The 27,047-nt window shown below is 37.8% G+C and overlaps 1 protein-coding gene across 3 annotated transcripts in view; it reads left to right on the top strand.

Annotated features, from left to right (window-relative positions):
• Positions 1–27,047, top strand: part of CFAP95 (cilia and flagella associated protein 95) — a 109,584-nt gene that overhangs the window by 70,219 nt on the left and 12,318 nt on the right. For all 3 annotated transcript variants that reach the window (XM_055580243.1, XM_055580241.1, XM_055580242.1), the window contains one exon: positions 14,990–15,047. In XM_055580243.1, the coding sequence (XP_055436218.1) occupies positions 14,990–15,047 (58 nt within the window). The remainder of the gene's footprint in view (positions 1–14,989; positions 15,048–27,047) is intronic.

The following is a 27,047-nucleotide window of genomic DNA, read 5'->3' on the forward strand; positions in this document are numbered from 1 at the left end:
TGCTCCTCACATCATTACAAGGCCATTTGGATAGACATTTTATTAATTGTATAGATGAATAAATCAAAGCACAGAGGTAATAAAGAGCTCCAATTCCTTATTAATTAATCCATCCATTCTATAAATACATATGGATCAGATACTAATAAAGGAAATTAAGATGCAGAAGGCTTAAGTTGCTTGCCGAAAGCCCCATGACTACTTGCTTGTAAAAGCGGAGATTAGAATTTTGGGGTTCAGTTCTGTGTTCTTCATGAGAGGGGAATACTGCTTCTAAGCTGCTATGGAACTAAACCACGGCTTGGGTTGGATCAGGAGTAAAAGCAGATTCAAATTATCCTCCACTTTTTCTTTCTTCCCCATCTCTTACTCACTAGTTTTTTCAAGGTAGGTTTCTGAAAAATAGTCTTGGCATTCAGCAGTTGTGGAAGAACTATCAGATTTGTCTTCACAGCTTCCTCAGTAAATAGGAGGAGGAAATGACAGGGATATCCATTTTAGCTTGATAGGAGATTTTTTAAAATGATGGTTGCTTGTCCAGAGTGAGACAGATTTCCCAGAGTGGCTATAAGATCTCCCTTCCCTTGTATCACACAGTGTCAAGTAGAATTCAAGGCCCTCTGTGGCTATACTCATTCTAAAAATGGATGCTGCTTCTACTGCTATCAGTGATTGGATTAATTCCAAATGAATTTGTTAATTGAGTTGGTAACTTAAGATTCAGGTTCTTAGGTGGGACCATCTGATTAGTTGAATAGATGTCACATGTCACTTTTCTGGCTGTTGGGAAGCGGGGTGAGAAAAAATCTGCCCCTCTTCTTGACAAAAAAGAAAAGAAGCAGTTAACCTTTAAAATTCTTCCAGATTTAAGAAGCTGTGATTCCATGGTACATCATCTCATCCTAGGTTTTGGTGCATCATCTTATAGAGTCATACATGTTACCACTGATGTTACTTGGTGTTGGTGTTTTAAATGATACATGGCTTTAATGGTAACTGTCATAACAGACTCCTTTTCCTTTCTCATCTTACAAAACACTTTTAGTTGTTCTCTACCTTATAGCTGTTAAAGGTTGAAGAGGGCATGAGTGGCAAACTGTGGGTGGTGCTGGATTAAAGCCAGCTGGTGAATTTCCAAGTGTCCTTTCAGCATGGCATATCTTGGTGAATTTACCAGCATCTGGTCTTCAGTTTTACATTCCCAGAAAGACAATTTTATCTGTGCTTCAGAATTTATCTGACTCATGGAAATTGAGTTGTGCACATTAAACTTACAAGAAAAGCCAGAATTCTAATTAGTTAATTTATAATGAGAAATAAAATCTTCAAGCATACCAGTCATGTCAGCCTAATAAAAGCATTCTCTCTCATTAAAAAAAAAAAAAAAAGCTGTATAAAAAGCCAAACTCTAATCAGAAGGTTGCCAGTCTGTTTGGAATCAGAGTGAAGGGGATTAGCTATATGATTACAGTGATCAATGGCCTCAGACTTTGAATGCCTGATTGTAATAGGACTCTTTGGCTGTACGTAAGAGATGGCACAATTAAAATTACCTTGGGCCCAAAAGGGAGTTCATTGAAAACAGCACTCAAGTACCTCATGGAACTCTGGGAAAGTGCACTGAAGAGTTGAGTTTCAGAGACTGCTGAAATTAGGACTAGAAAACCTCCAGGATTCTCTTCCTGTTGGCTTCATTTGCTCCCTCTTAGAATAGGGACATTATAGCCCATGATTCTCATCACAGGAGAGTGACCCTTTCCCATTAGTGTTTCTTAAGATATTTCAGGGGAGAGATATTTCAGGGGAGAGCTCTGACAGACATGGGCTGGAGGCTGATGTTTGGACCTCTCATCTATGGATAGTGATGGAGTGGTAGATGAGGCATAGCATAGGCTTGCTCCTGTGACTCAGACATGAATTAAAGTAAAAGTTGTCTGCCATAAGTTGGACTGGAGCCCTGACATTGATATACTCCAGCTCTGTTCTATTCATGAGCTAGAATACCCCTTCCCCAGAATATGCCAAGAACCAATGCTTCCTTTCCCTCTCTCACCTTTTGCTTTCCTGAATTTCTCTGAAGGCCATTTCTCTTCTATGGACTTTTTCTTTCCTTCCTTATGTTCTTTATTTGGGTACAGCTTTAAGCTGATATCTGAGAGGAAGATTCATGTTGGTCTTTCATATTTTTATTCTCAAACGATAATTCGATTAAATACATTACTTAAAGATTGTTACTCTCTTCTTCAGATTTAGAGAAAAGAAAAGGAGAATCACTAAGAGTTTATAAGTAGCCATAACTGACTGAAAGTCATTATTCAGTACTGTAAAAGTTTCCATGTTGTCTACTATATCATTGCCTTTTCAGTTAATCTTCTACCTCTGTTTACTTAGAATTCTCATTGAATTGAATTCTCTATATTTCTTTATGTTTTAATTTATTTTATTGCTTTATTCATTTAGTAAATACTAAATACAGTGTCTACCTTGTATCAGGCTCTATGCCTGGAGGTGATAATAAAGAAAGGGAAAAGGGCCTGATCTTCATGACCCAGATAATCACAATGGTGTGATTGCTCACCTAGAGCCAGACATCCTGGAATACGAAGTCAAATAGACCTTAGAAAGCATCACCACAAACAAAGCTAGTGGAGGTAATGGAATTCCAGTTGAGCTATTTCAAATCCTAAAATATGATGCTGTGAAAGTGCTGCACTCAATATGCCAGCAAATTTGGAAAACTCAGCAGTGGCCACAGGACTGGAAAAGGTCAGTTTTCATTCCAATGCCAAAGAATGTTCAAACTACTGCACAACTGCACTCATCTCATACGTTAGCAAAGTAATGCTCAAAATTCTCCAAGCAAGGTTTCAACAGTAGTGAATCATGAACTTCCAGATGTTCAAGCTGGTTTTAGAAAAGGCAGAGGAACCAGAGATCAAATTGCCAACATCCATTGGATCATTGAAAAAGCAAGAGAGTTCCAGAAGAACATCTACTTTGCTTTATTGACTACACTACAGCCTTTGAGTGTATGCTGCTACTGCTAAGTCACTTCAGTCGTGTCCGACTCTGTGTGACCCCATAGACAGCAGCCCACCAGGCTCCCCCATCCCTGGGATTCTCCAGGCAAGAACACTGGAGTGGGTTGCCATTTCCTTCTCCAATGCATGAAAGTGAAAAGTGAAAGTGAAGTCGCTCAATCGTGTCCGACTCTTAGCGACCCCATGGACTGCAGCCTACCAGGCTCCTCCATCCATGGGATTTTCCAGGCAAGAATACTGGAGTGGGGTGCCATCGCCTTCTCCACTTTTAGTGTATAGATCACAACAAACTGTGGACAATTCTTCAAGAGCTAGGAATACCAGACTGCCTAACCTGCCTCCTGAGAAATCTGTATGCAGGTCATAAAGCAACAGTTAGAACTGGACATGGAACAATGGACTGGTTCCAAATTACAAAAGGTGTATGTCAGGGCTGTACATTGTCACCCTGCTTATTTAACTTATGTGCAGAGTACATCATGAGAAACTCTGGGCTGGATGAAGCACAAGCTGGAATCAAGATTGCCGGGAGAAATATCAATAACCTCAGATATGCAGATGACACCATCCTTATGGCAAAAAGTGAAGAACTAAAGACCCTCTTGATGAAAGCGAAAGAAGAGAGTGAAAAAGTTGGCTTAAAATTCAACGTTCAGGAAACTAAGATTATGGTATCCGGTCCCATCACTTCATTTCAAACAGATGGGGAAACAATGGAAACAGTGATTGACTTTGTTTTCTTGGGCTCCAAGATCACTGCAGATGGTGACTGCAGCCATGAAATTAAAAGACACTTGCTCCTTGGAAGAAAAGCTATGACCAACATTGACAGCATATTCAAAAGCAGAAACATTACTTTGCCAACAAAGGTCTATCTAGTCAAAACTATGGTTTTTCTAGTAGTCATGTATGGATATGAGAGTTGGACTATAAAGAAAGCTGAGCACCGAAGAACTGATGCTTTTGAACTGTGGTGTTGGAGAAGACTCTTGAGAGTCCCTTGGACTGTGAGGAGATCCAACCAGTCCATCTTAAAGGATCAGTCTTGAATATTCATTGGAAGGACTCATGCTGAAGCTGAAACTCCAATACTTTGGCCACCTGATGTGAAGAACTGACTCACTGGAAAAAACCCTGATGCTGGGAAAGATTGAAGGCAGGAGGAAAAGGGGATGACAGAGGATGAGATGGTTGAATGGCATCATTGACCCAGTGGACATGAGTTTGAGCAGGCTCCAGGGTTTGGTGATTGACAAGGAAGCCTGGAGTGCTGCAGTCCATGGGCTCACAAAGAATTGGACACAATTGAGTGACTGAACTAAACTGAAAAGGGACTGAACTAAACTGAAAAGGGCCTGAACTTGGGGAATGGGTTTCTGCCCGTTTTAAGTGAGTTGAGAGATGCCCAATGCTAGCTTTCAAGGTCGACCTGCCCAAAGCAAACTTTGATATTTGAATGATAATCATATTTGAGTCATAACATCAGGTGAGAATAAAGTAGGAGAATAAGTTTATTTATAGTCATCTATTCACACTTAAACTTTTTAAGATAGAATATTTCCAAATAAAATACTTTCAAACACTCATAACTCATTATCTGGTTACAGTGTAAGTTAATATTTTTAATCAAATTTGCTTTACAATTTTTTTGAAAAATGATTTATCTAGTTATCCAATATATCCACCCTGTTGATGGACCCATTAGATAGTTTTCAAATTTTTATTATTGCAAATAAGGCTTCATTGAATATCTGTATACATGTACATATGTCTCCTTCAATATATATGCAAGGGTTTCTTTATACTCAGAATTCCTGAGTATTAAGATGTGTGCATCTTCAATTTGGTAAAAATATTGCCACCAATAGTGTGTTAATATCTTCATTCTTTCAGATTTTATCAACATTTAGAAAAATTTTAGTTTTTACCAATCTAATGGATATAACATGTTATATCTTGTAGTTTTACTTTGCATTTCACTAATCACTAAATTTGTCTGAATTTTAAGTTTTAATTCATTTTAAAATTTCATTAGTCATTTTGATTTTTCTACTATGAATTGACTGGTTATTTAAAAAACTCATTTTTATTAGATGTCTTTTATTGATTTGTAAGAATTTATAAAATATGGGCTAATCTTGCTTTAGTTAATTTTATATTATAATAACTCCTTCTAGTCTTATAACTCTGTTTATACTGTCTTTTGAGCAATAGAAGTTTTAAATTAAAATTTAATCAAGACCTATATATAAAATATCAAACATTAAACCTTTTAGAAATTATATATACACACATACACATATGTAACATACATTGAGCCATCCATTATAAATCAGTTCTTTTATGTCCTTTTGATTTTTTTATACATTTTCTTCATAAACGTCAATCTTCTGTTGTATTCCTATAGGAAGCTCAGAGATTTTATTGCAATTATAAGTGGGATTTTACCACTAATTACACTTTCTAATTTCTTGTTATTGGTGTATGGCTATTATATTTTTGTATATTGATCTTATATCTAACAACCTCCCTGAAAGTTGCCTATTTTTATGATTTGTAGATTCTTTTGGGTAGTCTAACGTACAACCTTATCATCTGTTGGAAAATGAGAATATTGTTCTTCCATTCACATTAGTATATTTGTGCTAGTTTTCTTGTTTTACTGTATCTGCCAGAATCTTTAGTACATCATTGAATACAAATGTTGATGGAGAGCTTCTGTGACTATTTGGGAAAATATTTCTTGGGAGGATTTTCATCAGTTGAGTTTTGATTTTCACTTACTGTTTTCTTCTCATAGTAATGTTGCCTTTTGCTGTTTAAGTATATTGAGTTTGCTTGGAATAGTAGCAACCATGTAATTGTACAAAGAGGGAATGAAAGTTGGGCAGTTTCCTCAATATCTTGGTTCAGGAGTGCCCTCTTCTGTTGAATCAATGAAATGAGCTTTATTTCATTCATGGCATCTTTTATGAAAGAGTGGTGATTCTAGAACCCTTAACTTGTGGGCTTAATTTCTTATTTTTCTTTACCTTGTTAGTTTTCTAGAGGCAGTGCCTTCCCAAGACTGCTACTGTGGTCTTCATAATTTCCAAGTCTTTTTCTTCGAAAGCCGATGTTCAAATCCTCTAGTCTCAGGCTTGTTTTCAGCATTTTCCCAACTCTTCTCAGTATTTCTCTTTCTCCTCTTCCGTGTAATCCTTGCCTGATTTTGCTCCTAAATGGGCTCTGGATCTGGTTCTACTGATTCTGGATTGTTCTCCCACCTCTGTGTAAACAGAAGTTTTTAGTCTTTTCTAGCCTGTGTTATACTCTATGCATCAACATTTACATGATTTTGTTTGCTGTTAATCTATACGGTATTGGAGGATGTATGTAGATATAGGTTTAAGGAACCGAAGTTCTAGGCATGTGGTACATTCTTCCTCTATAACCATGAATTAGTCATTTTATCCTAGTGATTCTGTCATTTTTTGTCTTACATATTCTCTGTGTTGTTAGGTTTATTGATTTGGGATTATTATGTCTTCTTTAGTGACTTATTCCTTTAATCAGTAGGTAATGATCTTTATAACTAATAATTTTTGATTCAATATCAATTACATATGATATTAATAAGAACACTTGCTTTTGGTTAATATTTGCTGGATATATATTTTTAATATCCTTTTATTTTCAAACATTTTTTGGAAAATAATTTTATTTTAGCTGTAAAAAGCATAGAGTTGGGGAGAAGATCAACCAAGATATAGAGTAGGAGGACATGGAACTCACTTCCCCCATGAACACATTAAAAAATACATCTCCACGTGGAAAAATTCTCACTGTAAGCTAACTGGAAACTGGAAGAAAGACCTCTGTACAGCCAAGACTATAACAAAAGTACACATGTAATTAAGTAGAGAGGAAAGAAAAGCAGTCAACCTGGAATCTGTGCCCCTGGGAGGGGACCCAGAAGAAAAAGATTGCATGAGTGGAGACATGCCCCAGAGACTGGTTCAAGTCACACATCGGGTACCCCAGTCCTAGGGCCCAGAAAAGGAGAGATGAGCCCCCTTGGCTGGCTGGAGGACTGCTGAGACTAATAGAAGGGTTATGTGAAGCCTGGATTCTGAGGCAGATCAGAGGTCAATTGAAGCCTGCTCTACTGGTTGCTGGGTTTCCTGGAAATACTTTGGCATGTGCCCCAGCCTGAGGTGAGCAAATGCTCTAGCTTCACTTCCTTCACATCACAGGGATCTAGGACTGCCAAGACCAGGGAAAAAGCTTGCCCATGGAATACAAAAGTGACTTGGTTCTCAGTGGAGGCACAGTGGCCATTGTTAGTGCTTACTCAAGCAATGCCTCAGAGATAGCCCAGAACAGTACTGTGACTGTGGCTAGTCTACCACAGCTCATGCACCAATATATGCCAAGAGTCTGGAACAAGACAAGGATGCCCAGTCTTGCCACTTCTATTTACATGGTATTGGAAGTCCTAGCCAAGGTAGTCATATAAGAAAAGGGAATAAAAGGCATCCAAGGTGGAAGGGAAGAAGTAAAATTGTTTCTATTGGCAGATGACATGATACTGTGTATCTAGTGAACCAGTGAAGTTGCTCAGTCATGTCCAACTCTCTGCGATCCCATGGACTACAGCCTACTAGGCTCCTCCATCCACAGAATTTTCCCGGCAAGAGTACAGGAGTGGGCTGCCATTTCCTTCTCCAGGGCATCTTCCCAACCCAGGGATAGAATCCAGGTCTCAAGCATTGCAGGCAGATGCTTTATCATCTGAGCTAACAGGGAAGCCCTGATGCTGCATATAGAAAACCCTAAAATCTCCAACAAAAAACTATTAGAACTAATAAATCAATTCAGTAAAGTTGTAAGATACAAGATTAATATACAGAAATCTGTATATTATTAATCACTAATAATGAGCTTTCAGAAAGAGAAAGAAAAAAATGGAGGGGACTCATTTAAAATTGAATAAGAAATTATAAAATACCTAGGAACAAACTTAACCAAGGAGGTGAAATACCTATACTCTGAAAACTATAAAATATTGATTTATATTTTTATAAATTTAAATTGAAGATGATATTTAAAATATATAAAGGAAATTAGAGATGATATTTTAAAATGGAAAGATATCCCATGTTCATGGATTAGAAAATTAATATTGTTAAAATGGCCATACTATCCAAAGCAAGCAATTAATGCAATCCTTGTTAAAGTACTCATGACAGTTTTCATGGAACTAGAACAAATAATCCTAAAATTTATATGGAACCACAAAAGACTAATGTGTGTTAATGTGTGGCAAAAAATTTCCAACATGATCTTCAGAAAAAATAACAAGGCTGAAGGTATCATTCTTGCTGACTTCAGAATCTACTAAAAAGCTACAGTAATCAAAAGAGCATGGTACCGGCATAAAACCAGATACATAGATTAATGAGACAGACTAGAGAGTCTAGAAATAAACCCATGCATCCATGGTCAAATAATCTATGACAAAGTAGGCAAGAATATACAGTGGAGAAAAGACACTCCCTTCAATAAATAGTGCTGGACATAAAAACTGGACAGCTACATGTAAAAGAATGAAATTAGAACATTCTCTAAAACCATGTTCAAAAAATAAATTATAAATGGATTAAAGACCTGAATGTAAGACCAGATACCATAAAGCAACAGAACACTCTTTGACATAAATCATAGCAGTGCTTTTTGGAGTCTGTCTCCTAAAGCAAAATAAATAAAAGCAAAAATAAACAAAGAGGATAACAAATAAAACTTAAAGGCTTTTGCATGGCAAGTGAAACCATTGACAAAATGAAAAGATAACCTATTGAATAGGAGAAAATATTTGCAAATGCTGTGGTCAACAGGGGGTTAATATCCAAAATATATAAATAGCTCATGTAACTCAATATAAAAAAACAAACAACCCAATTAAAAATTGGGCAGAAGACCAGAATAGACATATTTCTGAGGAAGACACACAGATGGCTAAGAGGCACATGAAAAGTTGCTCAGTATTGTTAATTATTTGAGAAATGCAAATCAAAACATTAAGTGGTCCACTGGAGAAGGGGATGGCAAACCACTTCAGTGTTCTTGCCTTGAGAAGCCCATGAACAGTATGAAAAGGCAAAAAGATAGGACACTGAAAGATGAACTCCCCAGGTCGGTAGGTGTCCAATATGCTACTGGAGATCAGTGGAGAAATAACTCCAGAAAGAATGAAGGGATGGAGCCAAAGCAAAAACAACACCCAGTTGTAATGGGACTGGTGATGGAAGCAGGGTTCAATGCTGTAAAGAGCAATATTGAATAGGAACCTGGAATGTTATGTCCATGAATCAAGGCAAATTGGAAGTGGTCAAACAGGAGATGGCAAGAGTGAACATCGACATTCTAGGGATCAGTGAACTAAGATGGACTGGAATGGATGAATTTAACTCAGATGACCATTATATCTACTACTGTAGGCAGGAATCCCTTAGAAGAAATGGAGTAGCCATCATGGTCAATGAAAGAGTCCAAAATGCAGTATTTGGATGCAACTCAAAAACGACAGAAAGATCTCTCTTCGTTTCCAAGGCAAACCATTCAATATCACAGTAATCCAAGTCTATGCCCCGACCAGTAATGCTGAAGAAGCTGAAGTCGAACGGTACTATGAAGACCTACAAGACGTTTTAGAACTAACACCCAAAAGAGATGTCCTTTTCATTTTAGGGGACTGGAATGCAAAAGTAAGAAGTCAAGAAACACCTGGAGTAACAGGCAAATTTGGCCTTGGAATACGGAATGAAGCAGGGCAAAGGCTAATAGAGTTCTGCCAAGAGAATACACTGGTCATAGAAAACACCCTCTTCCAACAACACAAGAGAAGACTCTACACATGGACATCACCAGATGGTCAACACTGAAATCAGATAGATTATATTCTTTGCAGCCAAAGATGGAGAAGCTCTATACAGTCAGCAAAAACAAGACTGGGAGCTGACTGTGGCTCAGATCATGAACTCCTTATTGCCAAATTCAGACTGAAATTTAAGAAAGTGGAGAAAACCACTAGACCATTCAGGTATGACCTAAATCAAATCCCTATGACTATACAATGGAAGTGAGAAATAGATTTAAGGGACTAGATTTGATAGACCGAGTCCCTGATGAACTGTGGATGGAGGTACGTGACATTGTACAGGAGACAGGTCAAGCCATCCCCAAGGAAAAGAAATGCAAAAAACCAAAATGACTGTCTGAGGAGGCCTTACAAATATCTGTGAAAAGAAGGGAAGTGAAAAGCAAAGGAGAAAAGGAAAGATATACCCATTTGAATGCAGAGTTCCAAAGAATAGCAAGGAGAGATAAGAAAGCCTTCCTCAGTGATCAATGCAAAGAAATAGAGAAAAACAATAGAATGGGAAAGTCTAGAGATCTCTTCAAGAAAATTAGAGATACCAAGGGAACATTCCATGCAAAGATGGGCTTGATAAAGGACAGAAATGCTATGGACCTAACAGAAGCAGAAGATATCAAGAAGTGGCAAGAATACACAGAAGAACTGTACAAAAAAGATCTTCACGACCAAGATAATCATGATGGTGTGATCACTCACCTTGAGCCAGACATTCTGGAAGGTGAGGTCAAGTGGGCCAGAGGAAGCATCACTATGAACAAAGCTAGTGGAGGGGATGGAATTCCAGTTGAGCTATTTCAAATCCTGAAAGATGATGCTGTGAAAGTGCTGCACTCAATATGCCAGCAAATTTGGAAAACAGCAGCAGCCACAGGACTGGAAAGGGTCAGTTTTCATTCCAATCCCAAAGAAAGGCAATGCCAAAGAACACTCAAACTACTGCACAGTTGCACTCATCTCACACGCTAGTAAAGTAATGCTCAAAATTTTCCAAGGCAGGCTTCAGCAATACGTGAACCATGAACTTCCAGATGTTCAAGCTGCTTTCAGAAAAGGAAGAGGAACTAGACATCAAATTGCTGACATCTGCTGGATCATCGAAAAAGCAAGAGAGTTCCAGAAAAACATCTATTTCTGCTTTATTGATTATGCCAAAGCCTTTGACTGTGTAGATCACAATAAACTGGAAAATTCTGAAAGAGATGGGAGTACCAGACCACCTGACCTGTCTCCTGAGAAACCTGTATGCAGGTCAGGAAGCCACAGTTAGAACTGGACATGGAACAACTGACTGGTTCCAAACAGGAAAAGGAGTATGTCAAAGCTGTATATTGTCACCCTGCTTATTTAACTTATATGCAGAGTACCTCATGAGAAATGCTGGGCTGGAAGAAGCACAAGCTGGAATGAAGTTTGCTGGGAGAAATATCAATAACCTCAGATATGCAGATGACACCACTCTTAATGGCAGAAAGTGAAGAAGAACTAAAGAGCCTTTTGATGAAAGTGAAAGAGGAGAGTGAAAAGTTGGCTTAAAGCTCAACATTCAGAAAACTAAGATCATGGCATCTGGTCCCATCACTTCATGGCAAATAGATGGGAAAACAGTGGAAACAGTGGCTGACTATATTTGGGGGTTCCAAAATCACTCTAGATGGTGACTGGAGCCATGAAATTAAAAGATGCTTGCTTCTTGGAAGGAAAGTTATGACCAACCTAGACAGCATATTAAAAAGCGGAGACATTACTTTGCCAACAAAGGTCTGTCTAGTCAAGGCTATGGTTTTTCCAGTAGTCATGTTATGGATGTGAGAGTTGGACTACAAAGAAAGCTGAGCGCCAAAGAACTGATGCTTTTGAACTGTGGTGTTGGAGAAGACGCTTGAGAGTCCCTTGGACAGCAAGGAGATCCAACCAGTCCATCTTAAAGGAGATCAGTCCTGGGTGTTCTTTGGAAGGACTGATGTTAAAGCTGAAACTCCAATATTTGGCCACCTGATGCGAAGTGCTGACTCATTTGAAAAGATCCTGATGCTGGGAAAGATTGAGGGCCGGAGGAGAAGGGGATGACAGAGGATGAGATGGTTGGATGGCATCACCAACTCGATGGACATGGTTTTGGGTAGACTCTGGGTGTTGGTGATGGACAGGGAGGTCTAGTGTGCTGCAGTTCATGGGGTTGCAAAGAGTCAGACACAACTGAGTGACTGAACTGAACTGAACTGAACTGACTGAATCAAAAGAAAAATGAGATATCACCCTACACCTATCAGAACAGCTATCATTAAAAAAGAACACAAATAACAAATGTGGGTGAGGATGTGGAAAAAACGGAACCCCTGCATACTCTTGGGAATGTAAATTGGCACAGACTCTGTGGAAAACAGTATGAAGTTTTCTCAAAAACTAAAAATAGAACTACCTTATGATCCAGCAATTACACTCCTGAGTGTATTTCCAGAAAAAACAGGAACACTAATTTGAAAAGATACATATACTGTAATGTTCAGAGCAGCACTGTTTACAATTGCTAGGATATGGAAGCAACCAAAATGTCCTTCAACAGATGAATAAAGATGTGGTATATATATACAATGATATATTTTACTCAGCCATACAAAGAATGTCATCCTGCCATTTGCAGCATCATGGGTGGACCTAGAGTATATTAGGCCTAGTGAGAAAAGTCAGACGGAAAAAGACATACTGTATGTTATCACTTATCTGTGTAATGTAAAAAAATAATAAAACAAACAAATGTATATAGGAAAACAGAAACAGACCCATAGAAAACAAGCTAGTGGGCTACCAATGGGGAGAAGGAAAGGAGAAGGAGGAAGATCGGAGTATGATATACAAAACCACTTATGTATAAAATAAACAAGCTCAAATATAGACTGTACAACACAGGGAATTATAGCCATTATTTTGTTATAACTGTTAATGAAGTATAATCTATAAGAATATGGAATCACTATGCTGTACCTAAAACTAATATAATATTATAGATAACTATACTTGAAAACCAAAAACCAAAAAAAAAAAAAATACTAGTACAAAAAACACGCCATAGAGTTGGGCTATATAATACAGCTTGATTTTCAATTTAAGTCTGAGAAAATATTTTCACTAATGGGTTTAATTCCTTTACTTTCTTTGTGATTACCAAGGTGTTTAGTTTTTTATGATTTTAATTTGTCTTCTGAGCATAAAAAATTTTCACTTTTTTTTATCCTTTCCTGCTTTCTATTAGAGTGTTCTTTAAAAATATTAAATAATATCCTATTTGCTGGTTTGAAAGTTACACTTCTACTTTTTGTTCTTTTAATTGCCAATGCTCATACTTTTAGAATCACTAGAGCAGGGGTCCCCAACATCCAGGATCTAATGCCTGATGGTCTCCAGTGGAGCTGATGTACTAATAATAGAAATGAAATGCACAATAAATGTAATGTGTTTGAATCATCCCCAAACCATGTCCCCCCATTCCCAGTCTGGTAAAATTGTCTTCCACGAAGTAGGTCCCTATTGCCAAAAAGGCTGGGGACCACTGACCTAAACGGCTTGTTAAAGCAAGATTGTGGGGCCCACTCCTAGAATTTGTAATTCAGTGGACTTGGCCTGACATCCAAGTATTTGCATTTCTAACAAGTCCCCAGATAATGCTAATGTTGTGCCTCTGGAAATCACATCTTGAAAGTCTGACAGTAATTAATTGGTGGCTGCTGCTGCTAAGTTGCTTCAGTTGTGTCCGACTCTGTGCGACCCCATAGATGGCAGCCCACCAGGCTCCCCCGTCCCTGGGATTCTCCAGGCAAGAATACTGGAGTGGGCTGCCATTTCCTTCTCCAATGCATGAAAGTAAAAAGTGAAAGTGAAGTCGCTCCGTCGTGTCTGACCCTTAGCGACCCCATGGACTGCAGCCCACCAGGCTCCTCTGTCCATGGGATTTTCTAGGCAAGAGTACTTGTGTGGGGTGCCATCTCCTTCTCCGAATTGGTGGTTACCACCAGATAAATATTAGCATCTGTACCCAGTAACCATTCTTAGTTGACATCCTAGTTATTTTTGAATTCTTCTACTTGTTCTCTACCCTCCCATCAGCTCAGTCATATGTTAAAATGTTTAAATGTCCTTTTTCCTGGTATTTTTAGGTTTGCAATTCTCAGATGAATTTCTTTGACCATCTAATCCCATAATATTGCCAGGAGCAGAATCAGGACAGTAATTTCTCATAGGAGAAAAAAATTTTCCCCTATTCTGAGTACCAGACAGAGAGAAACTTTCTTGCAAGTTTCCCTAGTCTGATGGCTAGAGTTTCTTTGGTCTCTTTTATATGTAGGTTCAACATTTACAGACTCTTGACTAGAAGCAGCAGTTTAGCTCTGGCGGGATACAGTCTACAGGGTCACAAAGAGTTGGGCACTTAGCACACACACATATGGAGGTACAGCCTTTACAAACTCCTGATTGTAAGTAGCAATTTAGCTCTGTGCCTTCTGTGAACCCAAGGTCATGTCTCCTGCCCTTGATAGGCAGTTCAAACTCCAGCTTTGAGTCTTAGACTGTGTTTGTAGACTCGGGGGAGAAGGATGTATTTCACTCAGCATTTCTATGTATTTCATGGAGTGGAGGTTGGGGAAACTATGTAATCTCAGATTACCTGGTTGTGTATTATTTTTCAGTTGCCAACTAGCAGAGAACATGGGGTATAGGGTCAAAAACTTTGAAGAGTAGAAAGTAAGTGGAAAAGAGAACCCTTGTCTGGAATGCACCTGAGCTTTGGGACTTGGTAGCATATCATTGGTATAGAAGAATAGTAGGTGGTATTGGAAGTAATTGAAGGAAGGCACCTTGCTGGTGATAGTTAACACTATAAATGAGGCCTGGGAAATTAAAAAATTTTAAATTTTTATTAAGGCCAATTTTCCATGAAATGTTTTTATTTTGTTTAAAGCACATACTACTAAAAAATTAAAATATTTTTCTTTTGGAGTCATTCTTTTCTCAGATATTGACTTATCTTTCTTAGGTGTACATTGACAACATATGCTGAAGAATATGCTCCACCATATGAATATCAGCCACTTGTGAGTATAACAGAGCTGAAAAGCCATATTCTAACATTTCTGTGTTTAATATGATTCTTTACATCTAGTGTAAATAGTCAAGCTTGAGAAGAAAGGACAAATTGTTGAGATTTATGATGTTTTATATTTATCTAGAGATATTAGCTATTTGTGGGAGTTTATGGAATATTTTATGGTTATTATTTATTTTGGGAACAAGTTTATAGATTTCAGGGAGAAAATATTGCAGTATCTAAAATATATTAGTTACTTTCTTCCTCATCTTTGTTTTATTGTCCTGCTCCATAAATGCAATTTATCTGGAATAAGAATCTACCTTTCTATTCATTTGTATTATATTAGCATATGAAAATAAGTGGTTTAATTTAGCCCTGGGAAATATGTATGCTGATAAAATATGTCCAGTTTTACAACTTCAATATCAGTTCAGTTCAGTCGCTCAGTCGTGTCTGACTCTTTGCGACCCCATGAATCGCAGCACGCCAGGCCTCCCTGTCCACCAACTCCTGGAGTTCACCCAGACTCACATCCATTGAGTCAGTGATGCCATCCAGCCATCTCATCCTCTGTCGTCCCCTTCTCCTCCTGCCCACAATCCCTCCCAGCATCAGAGTCTTTTCCAATGAGTCAACTCTTCGCATGAGATGGCCAAAGTCCTGGAGTTTCAGCTTTAGCATCATTCCTTCCAAAGAAATCCCAGGGCTGATCTCCTTCAGAATGGACTGGTTGGATCTCCTTGCAGTCCAAGGGACTCTCAAGAGTCTTCTCCAACACCACAGTTCAAAACACCAATTCTTTGGTGCTCAGCCTTCTTCACAGTCCAACTCTCACATCCATACATGACCACAGGAAAAACCATAGCCTCGACTAGACGGACCTTTGTTGGCAAAGTAATGCCTCTGCTTTTGAATATGCTGTCTAGGTTGGTCATAACTTTCCCTCCAAGGAGTAAGCGTCTTTTAATTTCATGGCTGCAGTCACCATCTGCAGTGATTTTGGAGCCCAAAAAATAAAGTCTGACACTGTTTCCACTGTTACCCCATCTATTTCCCATGAAGTGGTGAGACCGGATGCCATGATCTTCGTTTTCTGGATGTTGAGTGTTAAGCCAACTTTTTCACTCTCCACTTTCACATTCATCAAGAGGCTTTTTAGTTCCTCTTCACTTTCTGCCATAAGGGTGGTGTCATCTGCATATCTGAGGTTATTGATATTTCTCACAGCAATCTTGATTCCAGCTTGTGTTTCTTCCAGTTCAGCGTTTCTCATGATGTACTCTGCATAGAAGTTAAATAAGCAGGGTGACAATATACAGCCTTGATGTACTCCTTTTCCTATTTGGAACCAGTCTGTTGTTCCATGTCCAGTTCTAATTGTTGCTTCCTGACCTGCATACAAATTTCTCAAGAGGCAGATCAGGTGGTCTGGTATTCACATCTCTTTCAGAATTTTACACAGTTTATTGTGATCCACACAGTCAAAGGCTTTGGCATAGTCAATAAAGCAGAAATAGATGTTTTTCTGGAAGTGTCTTGCTTTTTCGATGGTCCAGCGGATGTTGGCAATTTGATCTCTGGTTCCTCTGCCTTTTTTAAAACCAGCTTGAATCAGGAAGTTCACATTCACGTATTGCTGAAGCCTGGCTTGAAGAATTTTGAGCATAACTTTACTAGCATGTACTTGTACTTAAAACATTATAAACAAAAGCAAAACAAGGCTGCTTCCTATTAGTCTTGTTCTAGAAGTCCTAACTGGTGCAATAGATAAGAGACTTAGCTACTGAAAAAGAGGAGAAAAAAATCTTTATTTTCAGATAGTATGATTTCTTCTCAGGAGAACCAGGATGTTAAAATAATAAGTACTTAGAATCAGTTTAGACCACTTAGTAAGGTGATTGAATATAAAATATATCGAAGATAATATTTTTCCTTCATATTAGCAATAACTGCTTAGTAAGCAAGCCATAAAAGAAAAAAACATACAAATTGCTATAGCAACACAAAATTTAAGTACTTTTATGAAGAAAATTCTCAGATAAAGATCAATAAAGATGTGGAAGCTCCTCTTCAAAGATGGTAGACAGGCTACTTACCCAGCAAGAGTTAAATGTTCCTCCACCTTTTGAATCACGGTTGTCAGGTGACAGATTTGAGCAATAGAACATGACAAAAGTAACCCTATGCCAAATCTAGGCTAGCTTTAAAAAGACTGCTTCCAATTCCTGGAGCCCTGAGCCACCGAGGCTAGGAAATCTAGGCTACTCTGCTGAAGGGAGAGGCCATGAGGAGGGATAATGATGAGCTTAACTTATGAACGATGAAATCATCTTGGACATCCAGCCTAGTGGGCATAGACTGAAGCTTCAGTTGTCATCTGACTACAAACCACAAGAGATTGCAAGAAAATAATAATAAATTGTTATTCGAAGGCATTAAGTTTTGGGTGTTTTGTTTTTTTTTAAATAAATACACACCAAAGGTAACTGAAACAGAAATCTCAAGTACAAGGGAATAACTACTGTTTAGGGGACTGGAAAACTAAATTAATTATAAGTTAAATTTATAAATTTAATTTAATTACATTAAAAAATCCCAATGGACTTTGTTTACTATCTGAGAACTCTAAGATTCTGAAAGTTATTTGAGAGTATAAACAGATGAGAATAATCAAAAGTTTTTTGAAACAGTGGCATAACCATTTATGGAAATAAAAGATTCCTGAATCCACCTATATTATAATATTATTTATTTTTGCTTATTAAAAAATAGAAATCAAGCTGTTAGAAAAGCAAATATGATGGCTTATGGATTAATATGCTTAATACATAAAGAATTCAGGTTTATTGGCAGGAAAACTGTTCAACCATAGGTAAATGAGCCAAGGGCATATAAAGACAATTCACAAATTAGGAAATAATTATTATTAGTTAACTGACAAATACAGGGCAAATCCCAGTCTACAAATAACAGAATGTGTGAATTAAAACAGTACATTTTTTTGCTAGAAAAATTGGTGATATTTTTTAAAATAATAATACTCTGTTGAGTGACACTGGGGTGAGATGGCTACGTTTTTTTTTTCTATTGCCAGAAATATTGTAAATTGTTTGACTTTCTGGAAAGGAATTTTTCAATATGAATTGATACACTATTTGATCTAATAATTCTAAGGATTTCCCCAAGAAAAACAATTCAATCCAGGGATAAAGTTTATATCCATTGATATTCATCACTGAATTATTTATTATGGCAAACTTGGAAATTACCCAATGTTTTAGAATTGGGTACAGTACTCTAGGGATTCAGAATGAGTCTCCAAAAAATGTTTCACTCCTGCATGAGGATTTTTTTGAGCCAAAGACCCTGTGGGTTAAGATAACCTACTCTCCTCCTTTAACTACCTAGAAGAGTTTAAACTGGGAATTTTTGTCAGGGAAAAAAAAAAAGTTATTACTGGAGATAAATTTTAGCTAAGTTGCTGCATCTATATTGCAGGGCAAATGTCTAATTGCCAAACATCTGCTCTTATTGTCTTGAAATAAGACAATTCCTGTCCTTGGATGCCCCAGGCCTCTATCCCATTCCTTAGCTCAGGATGACATGTATACCTCATTTTATCTTTCTGTCTTTGAACCTTCTCATGTATGTCAGGTTCCTGTATGTATGAAATTAAATTAGACTTTTTCTGGCTAATCTGTCTTATGTCAGTTTAATTCTTAGACTAATCAGAAGACTCTATAAGTGTAAAGGAAAGTTTTGTTTTCCTTTCTGACAGTACTAATTAAATAGGTTGTAATCACATAATGAGATACTTTATATATTTATATATTCCACCCTTTAGAAAGTCCATGGATAGTTCTTAGTGTCTTGATAAATCTTCTTATTTAAGGTCAAGAAAAATCATTACACAAAATTGTATGTGTATTTTTCCTCCATACTTTTATCTAAAAGTATGGAGGAAAAAAAGCCTGAAGAAACTGTTGGGACCACCCAGAGGGATGGTATGGGGAGGGAGAAGGGAGGAGGGTTCAGGATGGGGAACACATGTATACCTGTGGTGGATTCATTTCGATATTTGGCAAAACTAATACAATATTGTAAAGTTTAAAAATAAAATAAAATTAAAAAAAAAAGAAACTGTGAAATGCTAGAAAAGTTGGCTAGTGAATGGTGAAATTCTAGGTGATTTCCTTCATCATTATACTTTTCAATATTTTTCAGTGTAGCAAGCATGGTGATTTATAATCAGAACCACAAGGAAACATATATTATTTAAAAATGAGTTTCAGGCTCATTTCCTTATTTGCATGGGATTTGGCCCCATCTCTAAAAAAAGGAAGTTGCAAGACACATAATTAAAAACTCACAAAATTCAAAGGACTAATTTTCCCATAAGCATAAATATAAAGAATGTGGGATGTATTTTTTGCGTGGATAACTCTTTAGCCACTGTGTTATGTATTTGTGCTTTTAATGTTTTCAGCATTATGTCTAGTATTTCTCATGTTGCTTGTTTCCACGTTAACAGCATGTGATGGCAGTTGGCTTTATTTAGAGTTTTGTTCATTTACTTCTAAGTTTCTCGTCAAAGTAATTGACTTTGAGGCATGTTTTCAGTACTGCTTCTAGCACCCCCATTTAATAATGCTTGCATTACATTGTTATAGAATATAAAAACTATTTTAAATTGTAATGACAGTGAATAGTTAAGTAATAGCAGAATAATGACTGAACTCAGACTTAGAAGATACCATTCACATAAAAAAATGTATGATTCATAAACTACTGACAAAATAAAGAGAATATTTTTTACTTGCTAGAGACCTCACCATGTGGTCTTTGCATAAACACAACTCACCATTCACTCAGCCTATCACTTTTGCAATTATGCAGTTTCTGAAGAAATCTTAAAATATTTTGATTTGTATTATCTCAAATTCTGTGCATGACTTGAAGCTTTATAAATTTTTATATTGTGGTCTCTTACATTTGCTTAATTCATATTTGCATAAAGTAGGATGGAAATTATAAGAAGTCTTGAAGTGAAGTGAAGTCGCTCAGTCGTGTCCGACTCTTTGCGACCCTATGGACAGTAGCCTACCAGGCTCCACCATCCATGGGATTTTCCAGGCAAGAATACTGGAGTGGGCTGCCATTTCCTTTTCCAGGGGATCTTCCCAACCCAGGGATCGAACCCGGGTCTCCTGCATTGCAGACAGACGCTTTACCATCTGAGCCACCAGGGAAGCCCTAAGAAGTCTTAAGGGAATCCAAATTATCTCCCCATCTGAATGAATAAATCCAAAATATTAGGAAGCTATGAAATTATTTCTAAGGAGAGAAAAGAAAGAGAATTGCAAGTTTCTTCTTCAGAATTCCACTTCCTAAAGGGGGTATTTAATTTCAATGAAAGATACCTTCTCTTAAAATCTTCCCTATCCTTCTCCCAAAGAACCAAAATAAAGAAAAAGTCAGAGAGATATTACATCAGAAGATTGGTCTAAGACTGGATGTTTGTAGGGTACATGAATCTTTTAGACAAAGGACAAGTGAGGAGAGGGTAATGGTGGAGAGTCAACTGAACACACTCAGGATTAGTAAGGAAAATAATTATTTCAGGCATGGACTAGCAAACTCAGGAAGTTGAGGAGTCTGGGGAATTAAAAAAAGAACAAGCATGGCAATAGTGAAGGAGTGCGAGAGCTAAAAGAATTAGAGGTAGTGAGTGAAGGGGATGTACTGGAATTTATTGATACTTCTGATTTAGAACAATTGGGGGAATGACAGATCCCAAGATGTGGTCATGGGAATGAGGTGTTATAATGGAATCTAAGCCATTGACTTGAGAAGGTGAAAAAATGGTAAGTGAGAGTGTTGGCTAGATTCTACATATGAGTGTTGATGTCAGCCTACAAGATAGTAGGAAAGAAAGGTAGGACCAAAGACTGAGTCAAATGACCAGTCCCTCGGTGGGAGCATTTTGGAGATTCATGGCTCCTCCCAGACCTGCAGCTGCCATTTGAGTACATCTGATTGGATGGGGGAGCCTGGTGGGCTGCCGTCTATGGGGTTGCACAGAGTTGGACACGACTGAAGCAACTTAGAAGAAGACGAAGAAGATTGGTCTTTACTGTGTGAATTACCATCCTTTTTCCTAAATAGAGCTGTCTATTGAATTATCTTTCCAGGCATATGTGTAGCTTTAAGCCAGAAAATGTTGCATATCTCAGTTCTTTCAGAGATAAAAAACTGAGGAACTTTTAGAGAGTTATGTATTAAAGCTGGCATGCATTCCAAATTGATTACAAGGAACCTAAGCAGTATTGCCCAGTAGGTAAGAAAGAGGCTGTATCTGTTTAAAATATTCCCAACAATGGTAGGATTGACCTATCCTGTCACCGGGATTCTGTGCCCTGGTACGGATACAGCATTGTTAAAATATTGATATTTCTGTGCTGTTTAGAAATTTGCTGTGGCCTTGTGTTCTCCAGAACCCTGCTGCCTCAGTAGCCCAGCATTCTGGACTCCCAGGACCCAGGAGTGCATTATGACTTACCTGGGCCCTAAGGACTTTCATGGGCTCCTTCTTCCACTGAAAGAAAGAAAAATTAAATAATTTATTTTACAACTGTATTGCCATAAAGGCAAATATAATCCAGGTTGGATTATATTCATTTTTGTTAATTTATTTTTTTTTATTTTTTATTTTTAAATTTTATTTTATTTAACTTTACAATATTGTATTCGTTTTGCCATATATCAAAATGAATCTGCCACAGCTATACATGTGTTCCCCATCCTGAACCCTCCTCCCTCCTCCCTCCCCATACCATCCCTCTGGGTCATCCCAGTGCACCAGCCCCAAGCATCCAGTATCGTGCATCGAACCTGGACTGGCGACTCATTTCATATATGATATTATACATATTTCAATGCCATTCTCCCAAATCATCCCACCCTCTCCCTCTCCCACAGAGTCCAAAAGACTGTTCTATACATCAGTGTCTCTTATGCTAATTTAAAGGCTTATTGAAGAGATGTATTTTTAGGCTGCATTTCTCATTGGTATTTTGTAAAGATTACCTATCCTTTTTTCTTTTATATTTTTATACTGTTTTGCCTCCTTGCCTATTTTTGATTATTTGTGACTATATTATTGTATTTTATAGCCATGTTATGTGATCATGTTATTGTTAACCCTCCTGAAATTATCAGTATACTATGGGTGTTATTTTTGTTGTTGTTTAAACGCTAAGTTGTATCTAACTCTTTTGTGATCCCATGGACTGTAGGCTGCCAGACTTCTCTGGCCATGGGATTTCCCAGGAAGAATACTGGAGTGAATTGCCACTTCCTTCTCTAGGGGATCTTCCTGACTCAGGAATTGAACCTGTGTCTCCTATATTGCAGGCAGATTCTTTACTGCTCAGCCACCAGGGAAGTCCAGTGGGTGTTATTACATAAAACTAAATCATACAACACTCATTTTTTCCTGAGAAATACTTTTGGACTTTGGTACTCTATTTTAAGCAAAATTTTCTGTATAATAGCTGCCATTGCTTACTGCCTTGAGATGTTTATGGGTATTAAATTACTGGCATCATTTCCTGGCTACAATATGAGTTTCTATCATTTAATAGAGTTAGTTTTTCAAAATGGCATTTGCATTTTTCATTATGGTAAAATATATATAATATAAAAGTACCATTTTAACCTTTTTTTAGTTTACAATTTAGTGGCACTAAGTACATTCAGATTATTGTTATAGTCACTTTGAAAATTCTGATTTTAAAATAAATTAAAACACTTTTGTGGGAACTTTAAAATACTATGGGCCTTAGACACTGGGCTTTCTGTGCCTCATGGCTCAGTGGGCCGAGCCTGGATTTTCTTTCTGGTAGCTTAACACCTGCCTGACAGGGGCATCTAAAACTTGCCCAAAGTGCTTTGTGTGTATTGATTTATAAATACTTTGAATATCATCCCAAACCAAGATACACCTCAGCTAGGAGTCACCTTGAGCACCATCAAGAGCCTTTTATTGTTCTATTAGGCTCAGAAACATGAAAGAAACTCCTTAAAGGCTGGAATTACCCTTAGTTTCCTGCTTCCCAGGAAGGGATGTCTAACAGGGGCTTTAAAAAGAAGATAAGGGAAAGAGTGACTTACCAAAACCCACCAATGGCTGGGTCAGAAAGTGAATCTAGAACAGGTTGGGGTTTCTGTAGGAAACATTACCTTCTGAACTAAATTAGCTTTCATTTCCACTTCTTTTTAAGCCCTTCTCTTTGTATCTGCTCCATTCTGTGTCCCTGTGATCTTCCATAATTCCAGTGTAGATAGTCTTTTTCTTTTTTTCTTTTTCTTTTGTTATTATTATTGTTTTAAAAATGTAATAGCATGAAAAGTTGTTCATTGTAAATCTGGTCACACTGAATAATCATGTGTAAGCCTTGTAGTCTAGAATAGAGTGTAGTTTTGCCAAGCTTTCATCCAAAAAATTAAGGTTGAACTTTAATTAGGTAAAGTTTCAGAGTCCATAATGTGTCTTCATGATTTTTATTTTAGTACTACTTCACTTTGTACTGCATCTTAATATACCTTCTATTTAATTTTCTCTTTTTTCTTCTGTTAAGGTTCTGACTCACTGTCTACTAAGAGTATAATCATGGCCCTTTGCTGAATACTCTTGTTTATCTTATTATGTACTGTTGACTGAAATAAAATGAGAGAGAGGTTTACATTCTTATGCAAAAGAGGTGTAGTGGTGAGGGAGTGGAATTGGAGAAGAAGGAAGAGAGGTCACATGATTGTACCTAATATTTTTTAATTGACATCAAGGTGTTTCAAAATCCTGCTGCTAGTTAACCACAGAAACAGCCTTCTCTTACTTGGGTTCAGAAGGAGATGGTGGCTTTCTTTGATGTATATTCATACCTGAAAGATCTCAATGTGTGTTGTACATATGTGTGCTGACCTGAAACATATACATATGGCCAGGATTTTGTAGCTTATAGGCAAATAATTCTGAATCTGAGTCTCATGGTATTCTCCGAGTGCTAAGAGACCACATTTCCTAAAATGGGAAGGAATGGGTGAATTTAATTCAGATGACCATTATATCTACTACTATGGGAAAGAGTCCTTTAGAAGAAATGAATTAGCCCTCAAAGTCAACAAAAGAGTCTGAAATGTAGTACTTGGGTACAATCTAGAAAATGACAGAATGATCTCAGTTCATTTCCAAGACAAACCATTGAACATAACAGTAATAATCCAAGTCTGTGCCCCAACCACAAATGCCACAGAAGCTAAAGTTGAATGGTTCTATGAAGAACTACAAGATATTCTAGAACTAATGCCAAAAAGAGATGTCCTTTTCATCATAGGGGATTGGAATGCAAAAGTAGGAAGTCCAGATACCTGCAATAACAGGCAAGTTTGGTCTTAAGGTACAAAATGAGGCAGCACAAAGGCAAACAGAGTTTTGTCAAGAGAACACACTGGTCATAGCAAAAGCACCCTCTTCCAATGACACAAGAGATGACTGTACACATGGATATCACCAGATGGTCAACACTGAAATCAGATTGATTATATTCCTTGCAGTCAAAGATGGAGAAACTCTTTATAAATTAGCAAAAACAAAACTTGGAGCTGACTATGGCTCAGATCATGAGCTTCTTATTGCAAAATTCAGGCTTGAATTGAAGAAAGTAGGGAAAATCACTAGGCCATTTGGGTATGACCTAAATCAAATTCCCTATGACTATACAGTGGAGGTGATGAATAGATTCAAGGGATTAAATCTGGTAGACAGAGTGCCTGAAGAACTATGGACAGACGTTTGTAACATTATACAGGAGGCTGTGACCAAAACCATCCCAAAGAAAAAGAAATGCAAGAGGGTAAAGTGGTTGTCTGAGGAGGCTTTCTAAATAGCTGAGAAAAAGAAAAGAAAAAGAAAAATAAATAAATAGCTGAGAAAAGAAGAGAACTGAAAGGCAAGAGAGAAAGGAAAAGATATATGCAACTGAATGCAGAGTTCCATAGAATAGCAAGGAGAGATAAGAAAGCCTTCTTAAGTGAACAATGCAAAGAAATAGAGGAAAACAATAGAATGGGAAAGACCAGAGATCTCAAGAAAATTAGATATATCAAGGGAACATTTCATGCAAAGATGGGCACAATAAAGGACAGAAATGGTATGGACCTAACAGAAGCAGAAGAGATCAAGAAGAGGTGGCAAGAATACACAGAAGAACTATACAAAAAAGATCTTCATGACCCAGATAACCGTGAAGGTGTGCTCACTCAACTAGACCCGCACATCCTGGAATGTGAAGCCAAGTGGGCCTGAAGAGGCATCGCTATGAAACACAGCTAGTGGAGGTGATGGAATTCCAGTTTAACTGTTTCAAATCCTGAAAGATGGTGCTATTAAAGTGTTGCACTCAATATGCCAGTAAATTTGGAAAACTCAGCAGTGACGACAGGACTGGAAAAGGTCAGTTTTCATTCCCATCCCAAAGAAGGGCAATGCCAAAGAATGTTCAAACTACCGCGCAATTGCACTCATTTCACACGCTAGCAAGGTAATGCTCAAAATCCTCCAAGCTAGGCTTCAATAGTACATGAGCTGAGAACTTCCAGACATACAAGCTATATTTAGAAAAGGCAAAGGAACCAGAGATAAAATTTCCAACATTCATTGGATCATAGAAAAAGCAAGGGAATTCCAGGAAAACATCTACTTCTGCTTCATTGATTATGTTATAAAGCCTTTGACTGTGTGGATCAAAACAAACTGTGGAAAATTCTTAAAGAGATGGGAATACCAGATCACCTTACCTGTCTCCTGAGAAACCTGTATACAGGTTAAGAAGCAACAGTTAGAACTGGACAGGGAACAATGGACTGGTTCAAAATTGGGGAAGGAGCATATCAAGGCTGTGTTTTTTGTAACCCTGCTTATTTAACTTCTATGAAGAGTACATCATGTGAAATGGCAGGCTGGATGAATCACAAGTTGGAATCACCATTGCTGGGAAAAATATCAATAACCTCAGGTATGCAGATGATACCACTCTAATGGCAGAAAGTGAAGAAGAACTAAAAGAGCTTCTTGATGAGGTTGAAAGAAGAGAGTGAAAAAGCTGGCTTAAAATTCAGCATTCAAAAAACTAAGATCATGGCATCTGGCCCCATCACTTCATGGCAAATATGTGTGTGTTGAGTCATGTCCGACTCTGTAACCCCATGGACTGTAGCCCTCCAGGCTCCTCTGTCCATGGGATTTCCCGGGAAAGACTGCTGGACTGCCGTTTCCTACTCCAGGGGATCTTTCTGACCCAAGGATTGAACCCATGTCTCTTATATACTCTGCATTGACAGGCGGATTCTTTACCAACTGGGCTACCTGGGAAGCCAAATAGAAGGGGGAAAAGTGAAAGATTTTATTTTCTTGGGCTCCAAAATCACTGCAATGATTACCGCAGTCATGAAATTAAAGGACACTTGCTCCTTGGAAGGAGAGTTCTGACAAAGAGCTTCCCTTGTAGCTCAGTTGGTAAAGACTCTTCCTGCAATGCAGGAAACCTGTATTCAATCCCTGGGTCAGGAAGATCCCCTGGAGAAGGAAATGGCAACCCACTCCAGTATTGTTGATTGTAGAATCCCATGGACAGAGGAGCCTGGCAGGCTACAGTCCATGGGGTTGCAAGAGTCGGACGTGACTTAGTAACTAAACCACCACCACCAGACTACATATTAAAAAGCAGAGACATCACTTTGCTGACAAAAGTCCATATAGTCAAAGCTATTGTTTTTCCAGTAGTCATGCTGGATGTGAGAGTTGGGCTATAAAGAAGTCTGAGGGTCTAAAAGTTGATGCTTTCTAATTGTGGTGTTGGAGAAGACTCCTGAGAGTCCCTTGGATTGCAAGGAGATCAAATCAGTCAATCAACCCTTAAGGAAATCAATCCTAAATATTCATTGGAAG

This window comes from Bubalus kerabau, chromosome 4 (assembly GCF_029407905.1).
Source record: "Bubalus kerabau isolate K-KA32 ecotype Philippines breed swamp buffalo chromosome 4, PCC_UOA_SB_1v2, whole genome shotgun sequence".
NCBI classification, from domain to species: Eukaryota; Metazoa; Chordata; class Mammalia; order Artiodactyla; family Bovidae; genus Bubalus; species Bubalus kerabau.